We start from the raw sequence: 27,212 nt of genomic DNA on the forward strand, positions 1-27,212 counted from the left end.
TCTTCTTTACATTTCATATCTACAGAAAAATCTCATAGGTGGCGCTGCTTTAAAATTGTTTTGTCTACTTATATTTATTTAATTATGTTTATCGGCTTAGTTACTTATATTGCGTGATTTTTATAGTGTGAAGCTAGCTTATATAGCATGGTTATTAACATAATAACAACAACATTCAAATATGCGTCGCTAGATTACTCGTTGTTACAGAATGCGTTGAGGAAATAAAAGTTCACTGCTCTTTCCCGGTAGGTGATATAGCATGATAATATGTAGCCTATATGTTGACCCGACTTCTTAATAATATTCGTGCCAAATTTGAACTAAATCCATGCGGTACTTTTTGAGTTTATCCCGGACATACATACAGACAAACAGACAAAAATTCTAAAAACTATATTTTTGGCTTCGGTATCGATTGTAGATCACACCCCAAGTATTCATTTAAAAAAACATTCAATGTACAGTTTTGACTTTCCTACCATTTTATTATATGCATAGAATAAAATGCGTAACACACATACGTTTTAATATTACAAACAAATACTCCAATTTTATTTATTTGATAAGATTATACGAATCTTACGTGTGTAGTCACTTCGAATATGCTTTTTTTGTTTCGCTTTAAACTAAAAAACCAGTAATATTTTAGAAAAGTAAAGAATAAGAATTTGCGTTTAATTTTGTGAAACCGTGTGAAACAATGGCGCTGACGCTCAGTGACGATAGCCCTTAGTAGTGCTGATGTTTAGTGGCAGTTATCTCACGTTAAATTGATAGCTCTTTTTCAAATATTTTTTTACAAGTGTTCCGGTCTGGGTGTATATCCTTGTACGTCTCTCTTCAGTGCTGAGGAGAGTACGTAAAACTTTCGGTACCATATATAACCATACAGCAATCGTCACTCGTGATAGAGAAATTATTTGCCAGCCGGTAATGGAGCAGCGTGACGAATAAGTTGCGACCCTCTTCCTCGTTACAGGTTAATAAAGTTCTGTAAAGTTTAAACTAAATTAAATTATACTTTACTTAAACATTCTTTATAGTTAATAGATAAATAAACAAGAGGCGACCTAATATTTCGATACTAAATAATCTTAACCTTTAAGTTGTTCAACATACATATATTTAGGCATACTAACACTTGTAATTAAAGTATCGTACAGCAAGAAACATCCTGCTCAAAATATTGAGCAGCCAGACCGGTGAAGTACCTCGATCTAGCATAAAATCACAGCAAATTTATTCTGCTTTCAAGCTATATTGTGTTCCTGTGGTGAGTAAGGTGAACAGAGCTCCTGCGAGGGAATAGGGATAGGTTCGGCAACGCGCATGTGATGCTTCTGGTGTAGCTGGCGTCTATTCACCTCCCTCAAGTGAGCCGTACGCTTGTTTACTGATCTAGTTTTATAAAAAAAATACGTACACCAAGTTTTTTATTAACTCAAGGCAAAGAAATTTTATTTTTTAAGTTTGAACAAAACATTTTAGCGTTTTTGAAACGCTGAAAACATATTTTAGAAAATTAATATTTTATACATAGTTTGAAAATTTAAATACTTTAAAAATTTTAAAACTATAATCAATCAAATCAACTTATTTAATTTCCTTTTTTATCTACATATGTAAATCTCGCAATAAGCTTTTAAAAACTTTTAAAGGAAAAGCTTCTTTTATTCTTTTTAAAGCATTTAAAATAAAAACTCCTTTTTTAAAAATCGCTAGACAGGTTCCTCAGTGTAGTATTTTTAGCAAATTTAGAGTAACTTCACTTTATTTTACATACATAATACATACATTGCAAGTTAAATGAAAGCTTATAAAATACAATCGAATTAACAATCTCTTTCTTTTTTTGAAGTCAGTTAGAAATAATTAATAATGAACTCGATGCTATTTAATGTTATAATACTTTAATGATGAAATTGACTTTTTTACGTAACATAATGTTTAGAAATGTTAAAAAATCAATCATCAAATTAATGTTATAAATGTTTTCCAAGTCCCTGCAAACGTGCGGTGAATCAGGGTCGAAAGTTTTAACATAAGAAAGAAAAAAAGATATCGTGTAATGAGTGTAAAACGTATCGTGTAAGTGAAATTAAATTAAAAAAAAATCAACGTAGGTACTTATTTATTGTAGTTATTACATTTGTTTTATATACCAGGTGAGCTTCGTGCCACCATAATTTTTGACTTTCATTAAATTTAACTTTATACAAGCCTAGTTCTGAGACAATAGTAAACACAATAATTGTGTTTGCTCGCAAACGAAAAACAAACCGACTTCAATTACATCGACAAGTGACACGACGTAGACAGACGAAAAAATTGTCAAATAAATACGTGTCACCAAAGATTACTCAAAAAATGGTTAATAGATCTCCATTAAATTTAAATGGTACCACAAGATAAGAACCAGCTTTCGATTAAAATAAGAATCATCGAAATTGGTACACCCAGTGAAAAGTTCAATTATATCGACCAGTACAACGTTAGTAATACAACGTTAGTCGATGAATAAATAATCAAGTATTTGTTAAATATTATTCGAAAAGTACTGGTTCTAAAAAACAAAAATATCGTGTTCGGTCCAACCAGTCAAAAGTTTTGAGGTAACCGTACATAGAAAATACAGTCGAATTGAGAATCTCCCCCTGTTTTGGAAGTCGGTTAAAAACAAAAAATTATTTAGTTTGGTGCATTCGTCTGGAAGTTATGCGCGTACACACATTTCACATACTAATTGGAATTATGATTATAATATTTCTAATTGTATTTTAAATCAGTGTACTTTTCGAAAACTTTATTAAAATGTCGACAATTTGAGAATAAACGTGACCACTTCAACCAGTCCTATATAGAGAGTACGTTAGGGCTCTACGTGTGCACAAAAACAGTACCAGTTGCGATTGCGACGAACAGTGAAAGCAGAAATGTGAAGATATACTGATATTATATTAGTGTAGGTTAATCCATAATGCAGGTAGTTAACAAACAGGTCTGCTCTGATAAGAAACCATTGGATATTACAACTGATACGGTGAGAGCCTATGTGCGTGGTATTTTAAATTTCTCTCATGTTTGCAATAAATATAATGGTGTATGTTATTTTCGACTAGCCCGTTGGCACAGTTTGTAGTGACCATGCTTTCCGTTCCGTGGGTTGTGGGTTCGATTCCCACCCCGAGTCAGGGTGTGATATATATGTAATATTTATATATGTATGTTTATCGAAAAAAAAATGAAGCTATACCAGTCGGCTGTTATGTATAATACAAGCATTAAGAACAGATGACCGTGTGTGTTAACGTTGTGTGTTGTAGATATTTATTTATATACGATGTTAAACGACATAAAAAAATAAAAAAAGCTATTCGAGTGATTGAAATGTAAAAGAAAAATGTGTCAATTTAAAAATAATCATTTTTTATAATCTAAACCAACAAATAAAATTAGAGCGTCTGTTTGTAATATTAAAATAACCACTTTTAACTAAATGCATATGGATATTGTATTCACGGTACATATACTGAAATAACATTTTTTACAATTTTTGTCTGTCTGTCTGTTTGTTCCGGCTCTGAAACGGCTGGACCGATTTTGATGAGACTTTCACTGGCAGATGTAGTAAGGAGTAACTTAGGCTACATTTAGTTTAGAAATTTATATATTTTATAACTCTGCGAACTAAATAAAAAAAATAAAAAAATTAAAACAAATTTCAACCGGGTGAAGTCGCGGGCACAGCTGGTTATTATAATTAATATAATTACATTATTAGACCTCAGATTAATTCTCATTAATTAATTCTTCAAATTAATTCTACTAACAAAGTCATTGGTATACATAATACTCAACAGCAATAAAAAATAAAAACTACTTAGGTAAACTGATAAAGAATTTTAGCACCATACATACATATATAAGAAATAGTTCATGTGTAAAGGGAAATCTAGAAGTGTTATGTAATAATTAGCAGCACAGTTGTTCGGGAGTAATGTGTAAGCTGGAAACGAGACGCGAGGAGCGAGGCGTGAGGCGCGAGCCCCCGTTATCAGTCGTGAGCCGCGCAAGAGCCTAATCACTTTCATTGCAACCCTGCGAAGGAGGTCGGTCGCGCTATCACGCACGGCACTACGACAGTCGGCGAGTCGGCAGTCGGCACGCAGTCGGTCCCGCGCAGTGGGTGCGCGCAGGCGTGCGCCGACACCGCGCGCGTTCGCGACCGTCTTCTTGTGTCCTCTCGTGACGACACCCGGCCGCAGCCGGGAATGGAGGCCTGCTGCGCGATCACACCTGCCGAGGAACTCGTGGGCGACCAGGTACGACTCGCGCTGGACTACACAACCATCAGTGCCGAATTCGTTATTTCATTACAAATATGCAAACCCAGAAAAGTGTACCGTCAGTGATGTTCGACCAGAAAGTTGTGATTTCTGTAAATTTATTATGTGTTCGATATGTTTTCATTTTTACATATAAAATTACTAATTTGAAACCGTGTCGAAACCAAATGGGGTTTGAGCGAATTTTGGTACATTTTCGTGTCTGAAATCTAAAGTTGCCTTTACAAGTGTTCAAGATTTATTTTATTTTCTCTACTAAAGTATATAAAATACGACTATAAACATAAAGTATGCTTAATGAATATGACTACTCTCTTTTTATTATATAATCAAGATGTACCTACTTCGTTTTTTATGTATTCTCACTATTTAAAACCAAGTCAGTTCGTACCAATATCGTACCGGTAAATACATATTACGAGCCTGGACCCATATAAATTTGCATCGTAATGGAATTGTAAATTTGCGTAATACTCAGCACTGAAAGTTGGTTTCCGCCGGCATCGCTTCCGCGGTAGCAGTCGAAATACCAGATGAATTTAATCGGCCAAAAATTATATTTCATAAATACGTCTAGTTTATATATACATACATATTTTAACATACTATGAATAACTTCAACTATGTGTTTTATATATACTGTGTGATGCCTGTAATTATAATTATTATTATAATATGTTTTATTCAATCTTTACATCAATTAAAGAAAGTAGATAACTAAAAACAATATAACTGTAAATTTACCATTCCGCCTCACTAGATTGTTCCATTTTTTCACTTTATGTTTACGTTATAGTTTCCTAATATATTTTTATTTATACAGTCTAATTTGATTAATGCGCAAAAGTTCACAACAACCTAAAAGATTATGTGCATACAAAAGACTTCAACGACTACCGACGGCTGCGGTTTCGTACGACTAAACAATACAGTTAAGGCTATTGGAATAAAAATGTGATGAAATAACAACATGTACATATACAAACATGTATATATGTTTAGCTATTGACAATAATATACTTATATTTTGAAAAAAAAATAAAGTAAATAAGTGCAGTGGGGCAGCGTAATGGATTAAGCTCTATCCCTTCTCCTATGAGAATCCTCTCCATGGAGAAAGAGGCCTATGCCCAGTAATGGGATAAATGGATCATTTTACAAAAATTGTAATTTTTCATAAAAATTCCCCTTGGCGGTATGGTAAAGAGAAGTAAAATACGTGATTTTATAGTTTATAGTTACAAATAAAGAAACATTAAATAATGCTTGAAATAATAGTAATATTAGAATAATCGAACGTGTTTGTAGTAGTTATAAACATCCATATGTGTGCTAGTAACTACTTTTATGTACTCACACATTACTATTTTTGCATAAATTTAATACGTCTAAAACTATCTCTAAGAACCTAATTTAATCTTTATACTAGTAGAGTCGCTTGTTCACCTACAAAATGACTTTGGAAATATTTTTAACCATAATTGGTGCTCGCGTTATTTTGCTATCATCCAAAATATTGACGTCCAACATAATATTTATTTAATCGATTCTTTTAATATTACGTCTTTACCTATGAAATTGCCGTTTCATCGTACTGGCTATTTCAAATGTAAAAAAAAAATCGCTAAGAACTTGAATTTCAAATTACTTTTATTTTAAAAATATAGAATTCTTTTTTATAATTAGTCATTTGTATAATGGTTAGCGTTCTGTTTACATCGCATTTGTACGTTTTTCGTCACCATGGATTTGTTAAAAATTCGAGTGATTATGGAGTATGAGTTCCGTCGTAGCAAAGCGACAGAAGCGCCTCGCAACATCAACGACGTTTACGGTGTGAACACTACTAACGATCATACCACCCGTTATTGGTTTTCTCGCTTTTGTTCCGGAAATTTTGACCTAAGAAATGAAGCACGTGGTCGGCCGAAAATGTTGGTCGACAATAACGAATTAAAGACGATTGTTGAGGCTGATGATTCTTAAACTACAGCTGAATTAGCAGCAGCTTTTGAAGTTAGCACCAAAACAATATTGGTCCATTTGCGTCAAATTTTCAAGGTAAAAAAGCTCGACAAATGGTTGCATCACGAATTGAATGAACGCCAGCGCGAAATACGCGTAGAGACGTGCCTTGCACTGCTCAAAAAAAAAAGTTAAATCGCTCGACTCCGCTGCCCCTGCACGACAACGCGCGACCTCATACTGCACACCAGACGGTCTCCAAGTTACAAGAGCTGAGGTTGGAAGTTCTCCGTCACCCAGCGTACTCACCAGATCTTGTCCCTACAGACTTCCACTTTTTCCAGAATTTGGATAACTTTTTGGCGGGAAAAAATTAAATACCCGAGAATCAGTACAAAATGTCCATGAAGAGCTTGTTGCCTCCCGTCCAGCAGAGTTTTTCAAGAAAGGCATCAATAAGTTACCACTACGTTGGCAAAAATACATTGATTCCATTGCTTAATTACTTTGAATAATAAAAATAAAAAAAAATTCGTAAAAAGTGCGTTAACTTATTTCATCAAAAACAGCAATTTCAAAGGTAAAGATCTAATATAAATAGTATTCAAAAAAGACTTCAAATTATTTTAATTTATAGTTTGATGTATATTCTCTATCAAAGTGTGTATTTTATAGCATTTTACAGAGTTATTATTAAAATATAGAGATTTGAGAGTAATTGCTTCCCGTATTTATCATTTTGAGAGTAAAGCACAGTCTTCTCGGAACAAAACTATTGTAACTTTAGCTATCTGTCATACCTAGTCTAGCATACTTGGCGTACCCTATATAAAATGCTTGGCAACCCAAATCTACAGGGGTTAACCATCTCCGAAGTGTATGTAGAATACCTACCGAACGATTGCTGCGACTGAAATAAAGGTTGAACGAAAAAAAAAATAGTACAAAATGTTGATGTATTCACGAAAATAATATGGTGGCATAAGTTACGCCGGGCCAGCTAGTTCAAAATATAAATAATTTGAAAAATATACGCTTCGTAATATTACTGTACTATAACAATTGTATGATTTACTGAAACTACTAATAATAGTTTTTAATTATAAGTTAAAGCACGTACCCACTTTGACAGACGTTGAATTCGTGATTAAATGTTTTTAATTAAATTTGAAGTTTCATATTCCCAGTTCCTTTTAGATCATGTACTTTATAAACTCGCTGAAAAAACAAAAATTAAATGCAAACGGAATTAATTTAATTAATATATAAACCTTATAATAATAAAGAAATTCGCTATAGACATGTAAGTTTCTACATAGTTTATGACGTCGCAACCATACGAGACGAATATAATGTATGAAATGTAACGTAATCTATCTTACTCGAAAAACTTGCGCGCGATTGCTTGATAAATGTTATAATTCTTATCGTTATTGTATGGAAATAGTTTAATAAAAGGAAATCAAAAATATATTTTTTCTTTTCTTTATTATACTATATTCATATTTCATTCATTCAAGTACGCTGGGACAGCTAGTTTAACTTAAAACAAGATCTTGTCGCCTTATGGACAGAGTTCTGTTTACGTATTAATAAGCAGACAAAAACAAAAAGTATAAACACTGGTCTACGTACATATCTCACTTCGATCTATAAATAGCTATATACTTCGTGTGACAGAAACAATCCAAATCAATTGAATTTCAAAGGAGGTCAGGTATGTCAGTAGATTTTGACCTTTAAAATAATGAATAGCTTAGTACAAAATAATAAATCAGCACTACATTAGCAGATAAACTCTAATTTAATTTAAGAAAAATGTACGTAAACTAAGTGCAGTCGTTTTTCTCGTATATTTTATGTTTTAAAGTTAGTGTAAAACGTTTACTATTTAAATAGGAAATTCTAATTACGTAGAGTTTAATTTTAACTAAACAATGCACACGCAGTACACTGGTTATATTGTTTGCAATTATTGCAAATTATTTAAGTCTTTACAATCGATTGACGTAACTAATCAATAATTATATAGAAATGATTATTTTTTTCAATATAAATAATTTGTTAAATATTATATATATATTTACAAAGATTATTATATAAAAATATTATTATAGAAAATAAATATCGTATCGTAAGTTGTATTTTAACACTCGTATAAATAGATATATAATAATATTATATTTCATAGTTAAAAGAAAGTTTTAGCGATTTTTTTATTCACAGCTCTGTTGAAGACGAATTTTATTGTATAGTAGTTTTCTTTTCTATAAATAACAAATAAATATTTTATTTTAATTTCTTCTTGCAGATAGTCCCAGGCGGCGGCCGCTGGGGTACTCCACACGCCGCCGGCCTCCTGGACTCCTGGTTTCAGATGCAGGTTTGTTTATTTATTTATTTTGATTACTAAATCAATTTAAGATTAATAAAAGTCTTTAAAACTATATTCTTAAATAATTATCAGAACAAAAATAATATGCATCTTATATTGTTGACTAGCCCGTTGGCGGAGTTTGTAGTGGCCCTGCTTTCTGCTCCGAGGGTTGTGGGTTCGATTCCCAACCTGAGTCTGGGTGTAATATAAATATTTTATTTTATATTAATATATGTATTATTTATAAGTATGTTTATCAAAAAAAATATATATGTAACTATACCAGTCGGCTGTTACCTATAACACAAGCATTAAGTTGCTTACTTTAGTATTGTCTAGACATTTATTATTTATTTATTTATTTATTTATTCTCTATATGTAAGATATTAAAATCCTCATCTCAAGACATTACATTGCGTCTTTATTATTGCAATATTATAAAGTGATACTTTAATAACGGAAAAGAAAACTTACGAACAGTCATAGTTTAAAATTTACACATATAACTTTAAGCTGTATGATGGGGGTGTAAGGACAAATAGCAAATGATTCGAAAGTAATGTCATTTATGTGACATTCTGTACTTACCTATTGGTATGCGGTAAGCAATAATTACGTTGTCACGCTATTTATCTATACATCTGTTTTTGTAACTGAGCTTAGGCGTCATTGGTGTCGAGAGAAGCGACAAAATTACTTTAAACATCTGCAAGCTATAATACACTCGTTCATAATTTTACAAAATTTCGTGTTACAAGAAATGTCCCTATTATACCTAACAAAGCTTAAACAATTATATTTTTAATTTTTTGGTATCCAAAATAATCACTCATAGATATCTACTTGTGTAAAGTTTTGTTTGTGTAAGCAGATTTCATATCTTTTGACTAGCCCGTTGGCGCAGTTTGTAGTGACCCTGCTTTCTGCTCCGGGGTTTGTGGGTTCCATTCCCACCCCAAGTCTGGGTGTAATATATATATTTATATATGTATTATTTATATGTATGTTTATGGAACAAAATGTAGCTATACCAGTCGACTTTTACCTATAACACAGGCATTAAGTTGCTTTAGGAACAGACGACCGTGTGTGTATTGTCTAGATATTTATTGTATGTAATTATTAATATATGTAATTTTTCTTCAATGTAGAGTATAAATTATTTTTGGAGTCACAAAGTGCTGTCAAAGAACATTGCCAATAACAAATTGTCACTGATGACAGATACAATTTTATTTGTGATTAAAATTGAATATATTGTTAAACAATTTATTTCAAAATCTTCATTACTATATTTAAAACATTTCTTAGTGAGGTATAAATTTGTTTGCCGAGAAATTAAGGATTATAATGTTTATCTATAAAAATAAAAATGAATGTTGCTAAGCGCATAATTCGAGGATGGTTCTACCAATTCGGCTATTTTTTTTTGTAAGTTCCTTAAGGCCCTCGGAAGGTTTTGATACAAAAAAAAAAAATATAATTGTTACTGTTAACTTTTGACAGAACGAAATCTGTACGGGTAGCTAGAATAGAATAGATCCAAATTTATTTATAAAATATAAAATTTACTTGAAAAATAACAATCAATTCGATTTTAATTTGTCTACTGCTAACCAGTTAGTACGTCAAATATTTTAAACTAATTTTCCACTTGACCTGCAATTGGTTTATGTTCTTTCGGAGGACGAATATGGAATAGATTGAGTGTATCGTAACAATTTACACGGTACATAGCGTGTGCAGCATTGGTACCATTGTCAGGGGCTATACACCGTATCGTGCCTGGGAATTGACATTAAAACAGTAGGAGGTAAGAAAAAGCATGCAACATTTTTCTAAAAATATACTTACATAACTTTTAAAAATTAAATATGTTTGTGTAACTTGTGTCGAGTATTTATACTAATAAGAAACACGAGTATAAAAACAAAAAACGTTAAATGAGAGGTAACGAACAGTTTAATATACCTACTCGTAATTGTAAATTTAACCGCGCATTTTTGCTAATTTAATTATAATGAAAAATGAATTCATTTAATTATTTTTCGTACTTATACATATCATATACGTATGTTTTATGCATTGAAATAAAATTATAACGAAACGCAGCTAACAATTGATTTCCTGAATGTATATGTTATAGTTTGATAAAGCAAGAAGACCTTGTACGTAACTGCGTTGTAAGTAATGCCTTCTTTATCAACGGACACGAACGACACGCGAGGGGTGCGTACACGCATGAATGAGGCTGATGAAATATTTTTTTAATCCGCTAGTAGTACTCATCGATAAATAATTAATAGCATTCACTAAACAAAAACATTAAATATTAATAAATTTTATATATTATAAAATTAATCTGTTATTCAATGCTATAAATTTTTTTAATAAAAAAATTATGTTATCTTAGTAAATTTATGTTAAATGTCTATCAGATTTATCTGAAGAAATATATAAAAATGGTAAAATGGTAAATGGTTGTCCAAAGTTCTACTACACTAAATAATTTACTTAAGTTTAGCGTATAAATCTTTACAGCTGGACCTATGAAATCAGATATATAGACATGCGATAGAATTTATTGTTTTATTTTAGCCTATAAAATAAATTTTATATATTAATGAACTTTTATCACATAAAATTAACATATCAAATGGTTCTGAACTCTTCATTAATCTATGGTGATATTATATACTCCCTTCATACATTTTTAGTTCAAAATGCGTGTAAAACAACATTAAACGCATGATTAAGGCTCCGTGTAGTGTGACACAACTGAGTCATTTCAGATATTCTATTAAAACAATTTTAATATATTTTAGTAAAAAATATAAAATAGACTTTTATAAAGAGACTATATAGCTGACTCCGCAAACGTTGTTTTGCCATATATGCTATTAACCTCCTTAATCCCGTCCCCATATAACTTAGGGGTATGAAAAATAGATGTTGGCTGATTGTCAGACCTAACCGAAATGCACACAGAATTTCATAAAAATCGGCCCAGCCGTTTCGGAGGAATATTTTAACTAACATTGTGACACGAGAATTTTATAATATAAGATTTTAATCTTTCATCAGATAAATAACATCAAAATGTTTGTATCAACCTACCAACCTACCTACCTAATAAATACAACATTGATCCTGATTACATTACAACGAATTTATGTTTAATTTTATAAGATGACATAATTATAAGGTAAGTAAGTTCCTATTTTATATCTGTACAGATACATTAAACTCGTTGTCTTTATATAGTCATATATGAAAGCTTAGTATAAATGTACCAATTAATATTACACACTTCAATGATTTTACTCAGTTGCGTAAGCGCCAACGTAAATGAGATTCATGTAAAGAGGGGGGTCGGGGAGGGAGGAAAAGGGAATAGTGACAGGATTCACGGTCCAACTGACGAATACAATGATCGCGCTCAATACGTGATCGATTATGGGTTTGTAGATAACTACGTATGTGTATGTTGTATTATTTGTTATTTTGAGCGCCTACGGCCAACATCATTCTGTGGGACAAAGGATATTTTTTACGTAATTATTAACCTAATAAGAACAAGCTAAACAGTTTTATTACTTCATACTTATTATATAGAGTAAAATAAATTGCCAAGAAAATAAACACATAGACTAAATTATTAACGTTATCCCGTGTCTACTAACTCTGCATTTATCTGCATTATTATTATGTATAATCGACTTCGAAAAAGGAAGAGGACCGATTTCCATGATTGTCTTTTTTTTGTCAAAAGGTAATGGTTATCATGTGGTCCTATTTAAATAAGGCTAAGATCTGATGAATACTTTTTGAGCTCTCTGATCTCTCTAATAATAATGCGTATTTACTTGACTATTTTTGATATTAACTGTCGATGTAGTTGAAGGCGGTTCTTTTTTCGTGTGCAAGAAAATTCAGTTTTTATACTAATGTAGGTCTTATTACATAATTGAATTATAGCCTATATATATGATAGCAATATTATGCGAGTGCAATGGTGCGACGATATGAAAGACATACCGAGACCATCGATAGTGCTAAAACCCGCGAACATAGTATATCAGTAATGGTGTTCAAATAACGATTTATGACTGTGTACACGTACATATGTACCTACTTATGTGTATCGCTGGAAACTTATCATGCTATCAATAAGTAAACTAAAGGATACCTCGTTACTTACAATATTATTTATCTTTACAGTTTTGCAAGTAAAGCGTAGATTTTTAAAAACCAAAAACGAGTAGAGTTTATGGTTAGTGTGTATATTATATGAACTTTTAATTTTTTGTAATATTACTTAACTTTTCGATAAATGTCAATAATACTTTAAGTATTTCACAGAATAACTCAATATACAAAAGAGAACAATTATGTTTAAAAAATAATTATGTTTCCTCGCAAACGAAAAAAAAAACCGACATCAATTACATTTATCAGTAATACAATGTAGGTAGATGAAAATTACTCAAGTAAATATGCATTACTGGAAATAATTCATAAAATGCTCATCAAATATCGATCAAATTTAAAGAAAACCACGTGACAAGTACCATCTTTCGATGAAAAAAGGAATCATCGAAATCGGTCTACGCAGTAAAAAGTTATGAGTTATAAATTATACTACGTAGGTCAACGAAAATATAGTCAAGTAAATATCTAGGCATTATTAGCGATAACTCAAAAGGTATACTACTTGTGAGATATCAATTAAATGGGACCACGTGACATGACCCGCTTTTGATTAAAAAAAAATCTTTGGAATACGTCCACCCAGTCAAACGTTCTGAAGTATAACATACATTAAAAAAATACAGTCTAAATAACAACCCCCTGGCTTTTTTTTAAGTCGGTTAAAATGATCGTCGCTTCCATTTTGTTATTAATGAATAATAGCAACAATGATACATAGCAATAAATATAAATATCACAAATTTGCTAATAAATTCTCTCATTAATAAAAAATATATAATTATCTTGAATCAAAACTAATATCGGAACTATAATAATCAACAAGTCATTTCAGAAACGATTTATTTTTTCGTAATCTTTCCAAAAGCGAGGTTTTAGACAATGAAATATAAAATATCTAATACACTTCATAATTTAGTTTAACTGCCTACTAACGAGTTACAAGTTTGACTTCTTCAGGATTTGTAACTTATGAATACACATCAGTTTTTAGTGAATGACTCATTTAAGACCATTAATTTTTATTGCCGTTTTAGAGACCCGTCGTTGTTTTGCTAGAGACTGTTATTGTCTATTAATAAATTATAAAGTTAAAGAGAATAAATATTTAGGATATAATTCAAAATAAACTGGTACCAAACAGGCTTTTTACAAAGCACTTTTAAGCGTACACTATTTCACGAATCAGTATTTCAATTTTTCGTAAACCTAGCAAGCTACGTTTTCGACAGGAACTTGAAGTTTTATATATATGTGATAGTTTTTCCCAGAAAGCTGTACTGTTAAGATAGAAATACTTGATTCCATAGCTTAGCTTAGTTTTTATTGAACAAAGTTAAATTTAAAATCTTAAACGAAGAAGGGTGAAAATTTAGGGTTGTATATATTTTTCAACGCCAAATCATAATAAAATAAAAAATAAATAATATATCTAAAAATTAAGAAAAAAATTTTTGGGGTGGACTATCCTTAACGTTTAGGGGGATGAAAAATAGACGTTGTTCGATTCTCAGACCTACCCAATATGCACACAAAATTTCATGAGTATCGGTCAAGCCGTTTCGGAGGAGTTTAACTACAAACACCGCGACACGAAAATTTTATATACTCGTATTAGAAGATAAAAGCGAAAGGTCACTCATCACGAAATCTCCGAAACTATAAGACCCACAAACTTGAAATTTGGCAGGTAGGCTCCTTATAAGACGTAGACAGCCGCTAAGAACGGATTTTACGAAACTCGACCCCTAAGGGGGTAAAACGGGGGTTGGAAGTTTGTATGAAAGTACTATGTTTTTCAAGTAAGAGACCTAAAATTTAAAATTTATGATCTATAGATTGTGAGGAGGTGTCCATATAATGCATCGTAATATATATATATATATATATATATATATATAAGAGAAAGGTCACTGATTCACTCATCACAAGAACTCAAAAACCGCTGGATGGTCCATCCATCCAGGATGAAAAAAGATGAAATTTGGCAGGGAGGTAGGTTAGTAGATGTCCGCTAAGAACAGATTTTGCGATATTCCACCGCTAAGGGGGTTTAATTGGGGTTGATAGTTTGTATGAAACATATACAGCAGGGTTGCAACCCTATGTGTTCAAGAAACATTTATATTGATCGTAAGTCGATAAGTAGTAGAAAAAAAAATTTTTTGTTACAATATCTAACCTTTACGTTACGAGAATACTTTTTTATTTACCCCTGTCGTCAGGGAATCACGGAGGAGCGTGTGTTACGCTATGCCGTGGCATATATTTACGTAGAACCACATTAAAAACTAAATTGCATGCAGTATATTTTAAACATATTTACACTACAATACTATATCATTACTACATTATTTCATACCACAATTCTGACGAATTCAACGAACCATTTTGTTCGACGCGACGCGCGCTTCACGCAGACGTAGTCGCGGGCAACAGTTAGTGTATTATAAAACAAAGTCCCCAAAAGTGTATGTGATCGATCCCCTTAAAATTTACTGAACGGATTTTCGTGCGGTTTTAACTATGGAGAGAGGGTTTCAAGAGAAAGGTTTACGGAACGGCTAAGCCGATTTTGATTGTTTCACTGGAAGTTTGCCGGGTAAACTTTGTGACACAGTGATTTCAACGCGGGTGAAGCCGCGGGCGCAGCTAGTATACATATATAGTGCTAACGACAAAATATAACTAGTATGTACATAGTAAAATTATTGTTTAAAAAACTAGGAATTATAACATGTGTATATAATATAATATGATTTTCGTTCAAAAACACGTAATAGTGAAACGATAAGCTTTATTATATTACCTTTTGCATAAATTATTTATAAAAAAACACATTGGAAATTCAAAAAAGTACAGTAAATTAAACAAAAACCAATGTTAGGTGCCATAGTTTTTAAATATATCAATGTAATCACCAAATGTTCTTCGTTAGCATATAGAACTGTAATCTTTAATAAATTCTTATGTTTGCTCGCGAACCAAAATAATTGTGTTTGCTCGCAAACGAAAAAAAAAACCGACTTCAATTACATCGACAAGTAATACAACGTAGATCGACGAAAAAATAGTCAAGCAACTACGCGTTATCAAAGATTACTCAAAAAGTTGTTATCAGATTTCGATAAAATTTATATGTGACTACATGATAAACACCAGCTTTGGATTAAATTAAAAATTATCAAAATCGGTACACCCAGTAAAAAGTTATTACGGATTTTAGAAAGTTTCCCTCGATTCCTCTGGGATCCCATCATCAGATCCTGGTTTCCTTATCACGGTACCAAACTAGGGATATTCCCTTTCCAACAAAAAAAGAATGATCAAAATCGGTACATCCAGTAGAAAGTTATGCGGTATAATACAACGTAGGTCGACAAAAAAAGCGTCAAGTAAAAACGCATTATTAGATATAACTCGAAAAGTAGTTGTTAGATCTCAAATAAATTTAAATGGGACCAATTGGCACACACCACCTTTCGATTAAAATAAAATTTGTCGAAATCGGTCTACCCGGTCAAAAGTTCTGATGTAACATACATAAAAAAAAAATACAGTCGAATTGAGAACCTCCTCCTTTTTTGGAAGCCGGTTAAAAAAAAAGACTTCAATTACATCGACCAGTAATACAAAGTAGGTAGAAAAAAATGAGTAAAGTAAATACCCACTAATAGAGATAACTAAAAGTACTGGTCAGATCTGAATCAAATTTAAATAAAACCATGTTACAAGCACTCAGTAGCGCAAGCGCTCGCTCGCTGGTGTAATGATGCGAGTAGTCGCCCAAAACATCGACGGTCTTTGAGTTCGATTCCCACTCGGAATGGATATTTGTAACTGTACAAATATTTCTTTACGGTTGGAATGACTGTCTGATGGGGCTACTCATCGTGACCTGTAGAGCACGTTAAGCCATCGTCTGTTCCAGTAGTTATCATAAATACCTGATAGCGATCGTTACTCATAGTAGGGAACATATCCGCCAACCCGCAGTGGACCAGCGTGTTGAATTAAGGTCCAATACTTTTCCTATATGGAAAAAGAGGCTTATGTCCAGCAGTGGGATGTTACAGGCTCAATCGTGACAAGCACTAGTGACTTTTTATCGCCCTATTTAAAGATAAACTCAAGGTAGAATAATTTCAAGTGCTGTTCATTGCACATCAATAAAACCTATATCTAACGTTTTTTTTTTTTATATAATAAGTAAAATTTACAAATTTAATTTGTTTTAATAATAAACTGCAAATAGGATGAACATAATACACTATGGATATTCCTGTGGATTGCGTGTCATTTGGTATTTAGAGTTAACAAATCATAAAAGAAACGTGTAAGTTACATTATCTATTACTTAAATATAGCTAACGGACAACTGTACATAATATTGTAGATGTCTGTCTTTGTGTGTACACACCAATAAAAAACGCAATATTTTAACTACTCATACATAAACTCGCAACGCTTTCTATATAATCGTATATTCTGCTATTGTAACTACGTCACTACTTATTACAATATTTTGTATGTAACGTTATATATACCCACTGCCTAAACAAATTTATTTATTAATATAATAATTATTTCTTTGTAAGAGTTATAGTTTTTCGAAAACATTTAGATGTATTGCGATTTTTGTATGTGCTTAAGTGATACTGTATTAATATTTTTATGAACTACTAGAAGTATACAAACAAAATAAAAAATAACAATTATTGGATCGGTGACTGAAGCGTGGTACGTTCCTCTATGATTAATGATGCACGAAACAAACACATTACAATAATTAGTGATCGTAGTTTTTAAATAGTTAAATGTGAAGCAGCGTTTGTATAACAACTACGTAAGTATTAATTCGATTAATGTAGTGGGTCTACGTTGTATATACTGATATATATTTTTTTAATATTATATCGTATCCTTTTTAAAGATTTAATATAACTAGTGGTCGCAAATGATCGAAATTCGACCTTTTTTTATATCACTAGGTCGACAAACAAGCGTACGGCTCACCTGATGGTAAGAGATTACCGTAGCTTATAGACGCCAGCAACACCGGAGGCATCGCAAGCGCGTTGCCGACCCAGTCCCCAGGAGCTCTGGTCACCTTACTCACCAACAGGAACACAATACTGCTTGAAAACAGTATTATTTGACTGTGATCTTCTGTAAGGTCGAGGTACTACCCCAGTCGGGCTGCTTCAGATTTTGAGCAGGAAATTTCTGCTGTGCCCTACCTCAGTAAAGACCTGTTGTCAAAAATATGGTAGTGTGTGTAATATTTTTTTTTTTTACAGATTTAATGTAATTTTTATGCATATTTAAAAAAATTATTAGCATTATTCAATTCTTCTCTATATAAACTATAAGTGTTCGAAATTTCATATGAAATTTAGGAGTATGTATATACTCCTCCGTGCGCGCAATTTTCGTAAAAAAGGGTACAAAGGTTTTGCTTCACGTATTAATATAAAGATTTATTACATTATTTTTAAATAACTACATTTTCGAATTGTGAAAATAAATTTATAAAATTTATAAAATTAAATGTTGATATTTTTGGGTATATTATCATTTAAAACTAAAAAAAAAAAATACATATCGAGTAATTTTATTTTCACAGAAAATAGCTTACTTTATTTTCTTTTTGATCTGTGATTAATTATAAGTATTCAAAGTACAAACGCTTAAAAAATTATATGCAATAAAACAGAGTAAAATGTCTATTTGAATCTTATCACAAAACGCGACTTATATTATATTGCTAGTACCAAAATATAATTAATCCGGTCGGTACAAATCTAGGTTAGGGCGACGCGACCCAAAATCTTTGTCATGATGTGAGTGTGAGCGAGACAACACCAGGTGACCTAGAGAAGCAGGTTGGGAATCCGGAAGGTACGAAACCGGCTTCACGATGCATTTTTCCATTCAATGGAAAGCTCTGCCTTTACTTCGCTAACCGTTGACTTTTTTTTCGATGGTACGTACTCGTACGTACGATGACATGATAACGTAGTTTTTTGTTTCTACGTCTCCTGAAAATAACATCTGACTGGGTCAGACAGTTGTGACAAATACTTCGCAAATAGACTTATACCATCCTTAGAGTGTTTTTTAAATTGGTAATAAATCATATTTGACGCAGAAAATATATGTCATTGGACACAAAATTCAATATTAGACTAGAATCTAGAGACTATACAGATTTTACCGCGATTCGGTATATCAGCGACTTACCAATGACGTCATATAGCTCTTGCAGCTAATATATAATATAGTAAGGTCTTAAATGTCTACGTGACGATACACGCAATAGCTTTCCCTTGCAAATCTCCGCTTTGTGCTAAAAGTCGCCTCATAATTAATAAAAAGAAAATACTGCCAATTCAGACAAATGCTTATGAATTATTTTATTTAAAATGATATAATAACGTTACGCTTCAGTATTATTATATAAATCGATTGTATATTTTAATTAAAAATATAATGTTGAACCTCTTAAAACAAAAAACAAAAAAAAACTTTATATGTAACTAAATTCAACAGTTAAAACATTTAATTTGCGTCTCAAGTACTCTATATCCGAAACGGTTCATAATTGACTTATGTTTGAGTTAACAGTCTTAGTTTACTTGTCTCCGAAAACAGTAATGTGTCGTTAAATAAAAAAGCTATTGACGCTATTGGAGTCGGTCCAGTAAATAAGGGACGAGTGAAGTTATCATGATAACTTAATAAACGCTCAAGAAATAGCTAAATTATACGACACATTGAAAATGTTAATTATTTCTATGTGTAGTCCGCTGTTACTGTTAGTTCACTAGAAGTTATAAAGATTATTTTTTCAATTAATTTATAGCCTATGCGCCTGATACAACCTTAACGTTTTTTTGTATTTAAGAAGATTCTTAACAAATTTAACACTGTTTTTGTACCATTCAGTAGCTTTGTGTTTTTATAATATATATTTTCCTATTATTCCTTTTTAATGTTACCTAATTAATAACAATATTTGACATGAACATAGCCATTTATTAGTAACGAATTAAGTTTAACAGCCCAATCTGAACCTACTTTTTATACACATTTATGACTATTGATGAAAAAAGGAAAATAGAGCAACAATATAAAGTAATAAGATAACCGTACAGCGACTGAATTATCATCTATCTCGAAGTTGCAAGTCCTGTCACCTGTAAAAGGCAGGAAAATGTCATCTAAAGGGCTGGTTCGTTTGCGCGAGCGAGGCATCATGTCGAACGGTTGCTTTCTACCCCGCGGCTGCGGCCCCTTACATTGAAACATTCCAACATCGCGGCGTGTAGCAGCCTCAACGTATGTCACTAAATACTGTGAAACCTAGAACAACATAATTTACTCTACAATGTTACCAAATTTAAAATTCTCTAAGATTTATTCTTAAGTTGTATTACTTGTCGATGTTTATATGTAATTAAAGTCGGATTTTTTCTTTTGCGAGCAAATACAATTGTATTTATAATTAACAACGCTTGAAGTTAAGAAATGCTATTAATAGGTTTATATATTTTTCGTTTTGGGACTGTATAATTAAGTCCAAGATTTTTCCTTGCTTGTCCCAGTTAAAAGTGTCATCGACTTAGTATATTATTTGGTTTGGTTATCTCTTATTGACACGTTCAAACAACTTATCGGTCGACAAGTCTCAAAAACGTCGCTTAGAGCTTGGTGTCTTGTCGAAATAAATATTACAAAAAAGTGTTTAAATTTCAGTTTTAATAATAATACATTAATATAAATTATTTTGTTAATAATATAATAATATAGAATAAATATAATTAATATAAATTGAGACACAATATTAAGTTTCATAAAGCACACGTATACGAGCAAATACGCAACGTCACGCAAAAAATATAATTTTGATATTTACATCTTGTCTATGATTTTAATTAAAAGGATAGAGTAAGATTAGGCTGTATAATTTTCCATTTAGTCGTTATGCCTATTTAAAGTTTTGTTTGACAAAACGCACCGTTATATGCGGCGTGACGTCAGTGAGACGGTGGCGAGGCGAGGTGAGCAGCGCGGGGCAAGCGGCCGCGGGGCGGGGCACCTGCGCGCGCGCCGTCGAAAGTGATCCGAGTTGTAGACCATGCAATTTGCAGAAATGACACTATACATATACTAAAACATACATTATTAATCTTTCGTTCACATAACTAGCAACATATTTATACCAATATTACTAATATTGTTAAAATTTCTGTTTTTAAATACTTTTTTTAGAAAAAGTACTTAATACAATAATAACACAATTTATTAATGAAACGAATATATTTTAGACATTTGTTTCGAATATATCATAAAGAAAATACAATTTTTTTTCTTAATAATTTATGACAAAGTTCTCTGTTGACAATATGCAAAGACACTTCTGTGTATTGTATTGGAACGCAATCGAATGTTGGTCAGGCGGACTGCGGAATAGGGCAGGTTAACGTGCCCGATAAACACACCATCGTAATTCCATTCAAGTTTTTAAAGACTTTTTAGTTTCTGCTCGGAAACAAATAATTCAACGAACTGATATGGATGTGTTGTTTTAAGAGAACTTAAAACATGTGTTGTGCAATTACTGTCCGTTTGCTTTCAGCTAAGTGTTCACGTCAAGAAGCCCACGGAGACACTAAATAACGATGGTGGTTTTTTTTTAAGTATGTCGAATAAAGCCTTTTCAAAATTCGTTTTAATAGATACAAAAACAGCGCTTTATTTTTTTTAATACAACCACTACCACATTGAAAATACCACAAAGATAATTACTAAGATTAATAAAATATAAAATATTAATATACATTGTCTGAGTTACAAAAATAGTTTTGTTAAACTAAGAACACGACTACGATTCAGACTGTAACATTTACTGCTGGGCCGAGGCCTCTTTCTCCGTGTAGAAGGGCCGGAGCTTAATCCACAGCGTTCTTCCAAAAGCAAGTTGGGGGATATAGAACACGATTACTACTTTACTATTATTAGAAAATTGCTTCTAGTATTCACGTAAAAAAATGCAACCGGTTTTAGTTTCTCGGTGACAGTGAAATTTTCCAATGAAATTACGACTGTATTTTACATAATTTGTTTAAAAAACTATTCAATACCATCATACCAGTGCTATAAAAATAGCGCTTTTATAGCACGAAATTGGAGTAACACGCGAGTTATAGTTTAGAGATCGAGCGTTGTAAGTAGCAACAGTAAGCGGCAAGCAGAGTTGTCGTGACAATAGTTGGAATTCACGCAGAGATGTCGGTGGCGGAGCGCGGCCGCACAGTCGGGCCTAGCGCCGGGTCAAACATTCTAATGTATGACGCAATGCCACAACTGGATTTGCACTCGTCTTACTAATACTGTATGTTAATCGACTTTTGGACATTGTAAACTTACTGTATTAAAAAACACGCTTAAATTTCAATGTCAATCTTACATTATCACGACGGTACTGTTTCAAGCGAGTATGACAACTGGGTTGTGTGTACATCGCTATTCATATCTGTAAGAGTTAGTTAAGTGAATGTTATACACTTAAATTGTCGAGCATATTACATTAATAAACTCAGATGCTTTATATAAGATAAAAAGAGATAACGTAGACCGTTAAATATAATTATCTCAGTGTTCACCAAAAAGTTCTTAAACAAGGAGGCACGTATAGTATGACTTCCTTAGTGGGTAATTACTTTGATCTCTTAGATAATACATAGCTACTTGCGTAGTGACCAAATATATTTTTTTAAATGATATTTTATTATTGTTTGAATCGGAGATATCTTTCACTTTTCTAATTCAAAAAGGAGGACCATTTTCACGTGTATGTTTTTTTTTTTTTTTTGGTAATTTAACAATAAATTTTAAGTTTGATATTTTTTAACAAAGTAAATTGCAATAATAGTTCCTTTACCAAGTTCAAAAATATGTCGAACACGTGAAAACATTTGCTAGTAGACATTTACCGCATGATAGATAGATGTATTTCAAATACAAGTAACATCGGATCATTGTCATTAAAAATAAGAAGACTTAAATAAGAAACTATGTCCATTCATTTAATATCAACGGAGCATATTAAAAGTCATAACGCGTATAACTGCGTGCACACGGTTCACTACTATTACGTAAAATCTCGCTTACTTTTATTACATCTATGAATAACTTAAATATTTAAATCTTTACTAATATTATAAATGCGAAAGTAACTATGTCTGCCTGTCTGTCTGTCGCGCTTTCACACCAAAATTACTGAACCGATTTAAATGAAATTTGGTACACAGTTAGTCTACGAGACTGAGAAAGGATATACGCTACTTTTTAATACGAAAAAGATGTAAGGGGTTGAAAGGTGGGGATGAAAAATTCTATGGAAGTATCGTCATTTTAAGAAATAGAAGCTTGAAACATATTTTTTAGGCTGTTGATTTGATATAAATAAATATGACATTCAAAGTTTGTAAAAGTTTTACCACCAAGTAACAATAGCGAATAGAGATAAAAGTTTGTATGTAAATATGAAAGGTTTATGTAGATGTTTTATATGTTTGCGACAAGAGACAAGATAAGCTATTCTGATGTCCAAAATAAACCAAAAGATATAACCAAAAAATACTGTCCTAAGTCACTATTCCACGCGGACGAAGTCGCGGGCACAGCTAGTTATAAATAAATATAAATAATGCGATTCACTAAAATTTCGCCGATGAAGTAGGAAACCTACATCCTTTCTGACATAATATAATAATACATTAAAATTATCAAACAAAATTTTATTTAAACAAATATAAAACTATATATTCTTCCTAGGTATGTACGTAACTTTCCAATTATACCTAAGTCAATTCTGTAGTGCTAGCAAGAACCATATAATGAAAACAAACAAACAAGCAAACAAATAATTTTATTTCTACCTATTCTTAATATTTTAACATAAAAATTTATAAAAGATTTAAAAGATATTTTTTAGTTTATTGTTTATAATTGTTTATTAAGATTTCGTTTATAAATTAAAGACCACATATACAAACTTTAAGATGTACCTATAGAGAAATAAACTTACTATTGGCTTTTGAAGTAGAATGCACCATAAGCTATAAAGAATTTCCGTATTCATCGATGCATATAAAGGAGACGTTATTTCATCTTCTCGTATAAAGAGTCAGTGCATAAGTTTCGTAGCAAAAGTTCTCGTGTCTATACGTTACTGACATCGTGCAGTGAGCAGACAGCTTGGCGCGCCACATTTTTTTAATAAACCTATTTATTTTTCTTTACAAACGTCGAATGACTGAGTAGGAGGTTGTCGAAGCGGAAACTGTTGACTTTCTTTTTTATAGCCTCCAAGAACATAACGCGACGTCTCTGTATTTTACTGTCTTAAAAGTTAAAAGTAGTATTTGCTTATGTTCCGAAAGTAACATTTATATTATTATAAGATTTCAGTACCTAAGTAAATAATTTACTATACTTTTTTTTTGACACCCAATTAAAAAAATTATACATTATCGCTTTCTTTTAAAGCAATGTAAAATAAAAATACAGGTCCTTTTATATGAATTTAATGGCTAAAATGTAAAGATTGTTTGCAAAAAAAAATTTTACCTACATATAAATTCAGCTTATGATAAAACAATAAAAAACTTGGATAGAAAACGTCTTTAATATTATTAAAAGTTAATGTATTGTCATAATATTTTTAGCGATGAGTCACTCTACCTTACAAATTACGTAATAGCTAATTCTAGTTTAATTTAATAGATATAGGTGGCATATATTATTATATTATAATGGGATGACTCAAAATATAAGTTATGCGGTATTATAAAAATCGATACAGGTTATTGGCTTTTTAACATGAGGCATATACACATACATATGACCCTAAAAAGTTTTTATAGAATGTTAAGGCATCGCAAATGAGTACTCATAGTTACAAACATAATAAGCTTAAAGTAGGTAATGTTTACTCCGCATTGATGGCAAATATATATACGTCTGTCATTTTAGCGTAACACAATAAACTTTAAGCAATATTTTTTTTAATTAAATAAAATAAACTGAAATGTAATATTTCTTAGTAGATAGCTTTAGCGCTTCCTTTTATCATTTTTGTTTTGTAACAGACACGTTTAGCGCAACGATTTACAGAACGTTCGACTCCTTACTACGTTCTTTCAAATGGCGGGGGTTTTGTGAGTGTAAATAGTTCACGTTGCACGTGACTAAATTAGTGTGCTTTAGGTTAACACGACTGATTTAAAATTTCTTTAGCAATAGGCCTGCACTGTGTCTTAGATATACGAAACGTAACTGGCTATGAGATGAAGAGAGAAAGAAAATGTGTGCTCCCGACTCTCTCTCTTGCTCCGTTCGCCTCACCCGATCACATTTTTCGTAACGCTCTAGTGACGCATTCACCAGCTTATACCCCAAGTCAAGCTGTATATATCACATTATAAAACGCGCTTAAATTTTAATGTTAAATATCTTCTGACATTAAAGCGCGTGTCTTAGTAGAGTCGATAATACTGTTTTACTACGTTTTCTTCCATTAAAAGTTAACGTAGTACAACGATAACGTAATAAGCTGTGAGCTACAACAGAGCGTTATTAATTATACTTTATACATCGGGATGACTATACTTGTTGGCATTATTTTGCCTCGCCATTATACTAGCATGAAGACTATACTGACGATAAATGTACTCTTTAGTCATGGCTTGTGCTGAAAACATAGCCCTACTTCTTTGCAATAGTTCATTATTTGGTCCCCACAAAGGATCCAGCGACAAATATTGAACAGTTTTTTTTCGACAAGCAGCAACTAATATTCTAATAATAAATATAAAAATTATTAAACCTGTGTAAAATAAAAGTATATAAGTAACGTAAATCAAAAATGTTTGAGCCATCATTTGATAATATATTTCAGTTCCGAATGAATATATCAAAATAATAATCGACAAAATCCATGATATTTTAATAATCAATTTTGGTCTTATACCTACCATGAAGTGAACGTCCTCTGTAAATTTATTAATACCATACCAAATTAGAAATACCGAACATTCTATTATAGCAAGAAAAGTTGGAAATAAACTAAGATACCGTCGAAAACTATAAGCAACTATGTTCATGCCGTTGTAACTTAAAAGAGGTATTGTTATTACAAACAAAATAATAACTGCACAGAATGCCGTCAATCCTGGATAATTCCTTAATTTAGAAAATCTTCTTAGTGTTATTTCAAGTAAGTTAAAAAAAAACATTACATTTGTACACATACCTAATACAGAGTTGCAACTGTACACAATTATTAAGTAAAAAGTTTTGTCTTCATATTCGTATAAAAGTCGAGGAATTTTTTCGAAGTTTAATGTCATCGGCGTTTTTATTAAAGCAACTGGCGTGACACCGTATTCGAACGCATAAGGACAAGTCATCATTGCAATAGTATAAATGCATGTAACAGAAAAAACTGTACAAAAGACCACTGCTATTACTATGTCCGAAAAGCAAGGGGACCGGAATGACGTACTTGATGCCAGGGTAAACAGGATTCCAGATCCAATTTTTAAGTTGAACACAACTTGGTGAACTATATTTGATAGACGAAAGTGTTTAAAATTTGCAAAATTTAAATCCAAGGCTTCTTCATATTTGATCACTAATCCTTTTTGTCGCATAGAGCCCATTAATAAAACCATAAGTGTCATCATGGGATAGAAAGTAAATATACTCACAAACCACTTTAAAGATTTGAATCTTTTAAAACAGCTAATATATAAGATAAAACAAATTAATCCTGAAGCAAGACAAACCTTCCATGCGATGGAAAATCCTGCTTTTTCACTAGCTCTGATTAAATTATATCTCCAGTATTGATATTCCGGAAATGTTTTATAAAGATTGTCACAATAAGGAAATAAATGTTGATACTTTATACAGTCTTGGTTAACGGTGTAGTTAGTAGCTAGACTGTTACAAAACTTTGAGCTCCATGGTCCACATGTATAAAATGGAATTGGATTCTCGAAGCTTGTTAAAAAATAATGTAGTAAGAAAGATGTAATAATATGATTACAAATAAGAACAGTCACTTGCCATACAATAACCATATAGCCAACGTAAGATAAACAAGGGCGGATCTTCCAAACATCGATGCAGTCTCGAGTTGTGAATTGTCCAACTACAGATTCCATGTAAAGTAAAGGGATACCCATTACAATATAAAAAATTGTAAGGAATGCACTATAAACAACTGTCCCTTGATTGA

The 27,212-nt window shown here is 31.8% G+C and overlaps 1 protein-coding gene and 1 long non-coding RNA gene across 2 annotated transcripts in view; one reads left to right on the top strand and one right to left on the bottom strand.

Annotated features, from left to right (window-relative positions):
• Window positions 1-4,274: 4,274 nt before the first annotated feature.
• LOC123668645 (dendritic arbor reduction protein 1-like) overlaps window positions 4,275-27,212 on the top strand; it is a 67,456-nt gene continuing 44,518 nt past the window's right edge. The window contains exons 1-2 of the mRNA XM_045602358.1: window positions 4,275-4,325; window positions 8,626-8,697. Coding sequence (XP_045458314.1) covers window positions 4,275-4,325; window positions 8,626-8,697 — 123 coding nt within the window. The remainder of the gene's footprint in view (window positions 4,326-8,625; window positions 8,698-27,212) is intronic.
• On the bottom strand, window positions 19,919-22,412 carry LOC123668646. Its single transcript, XR_006745614.1, has 3 exons — window positions 22,334-22,412; window positions 20,922-21,002; window positions 19,919-20,266 (listed from the first exon to the last, which is right to left on the bottom strand). It is a non-coding gene; the product is annotated as an uncharacterized LOC123668646 (long non-coding RNA).

The sequence above is a fragment of the Melitaea cinxia genome, chromosome Z (genome assembly GCF_905220565.1).
Source record: "Melitaea cinxia chromosome Z, ilMelCinx1.1, whole genome shotgun sequence".
Taxonomy (NCBI): Eukaryota; Metazoa; Arthropoda; class Insecta; order Lepidoptera; family Nymphalidae; genus Melitaea; species Melitaea cinxia.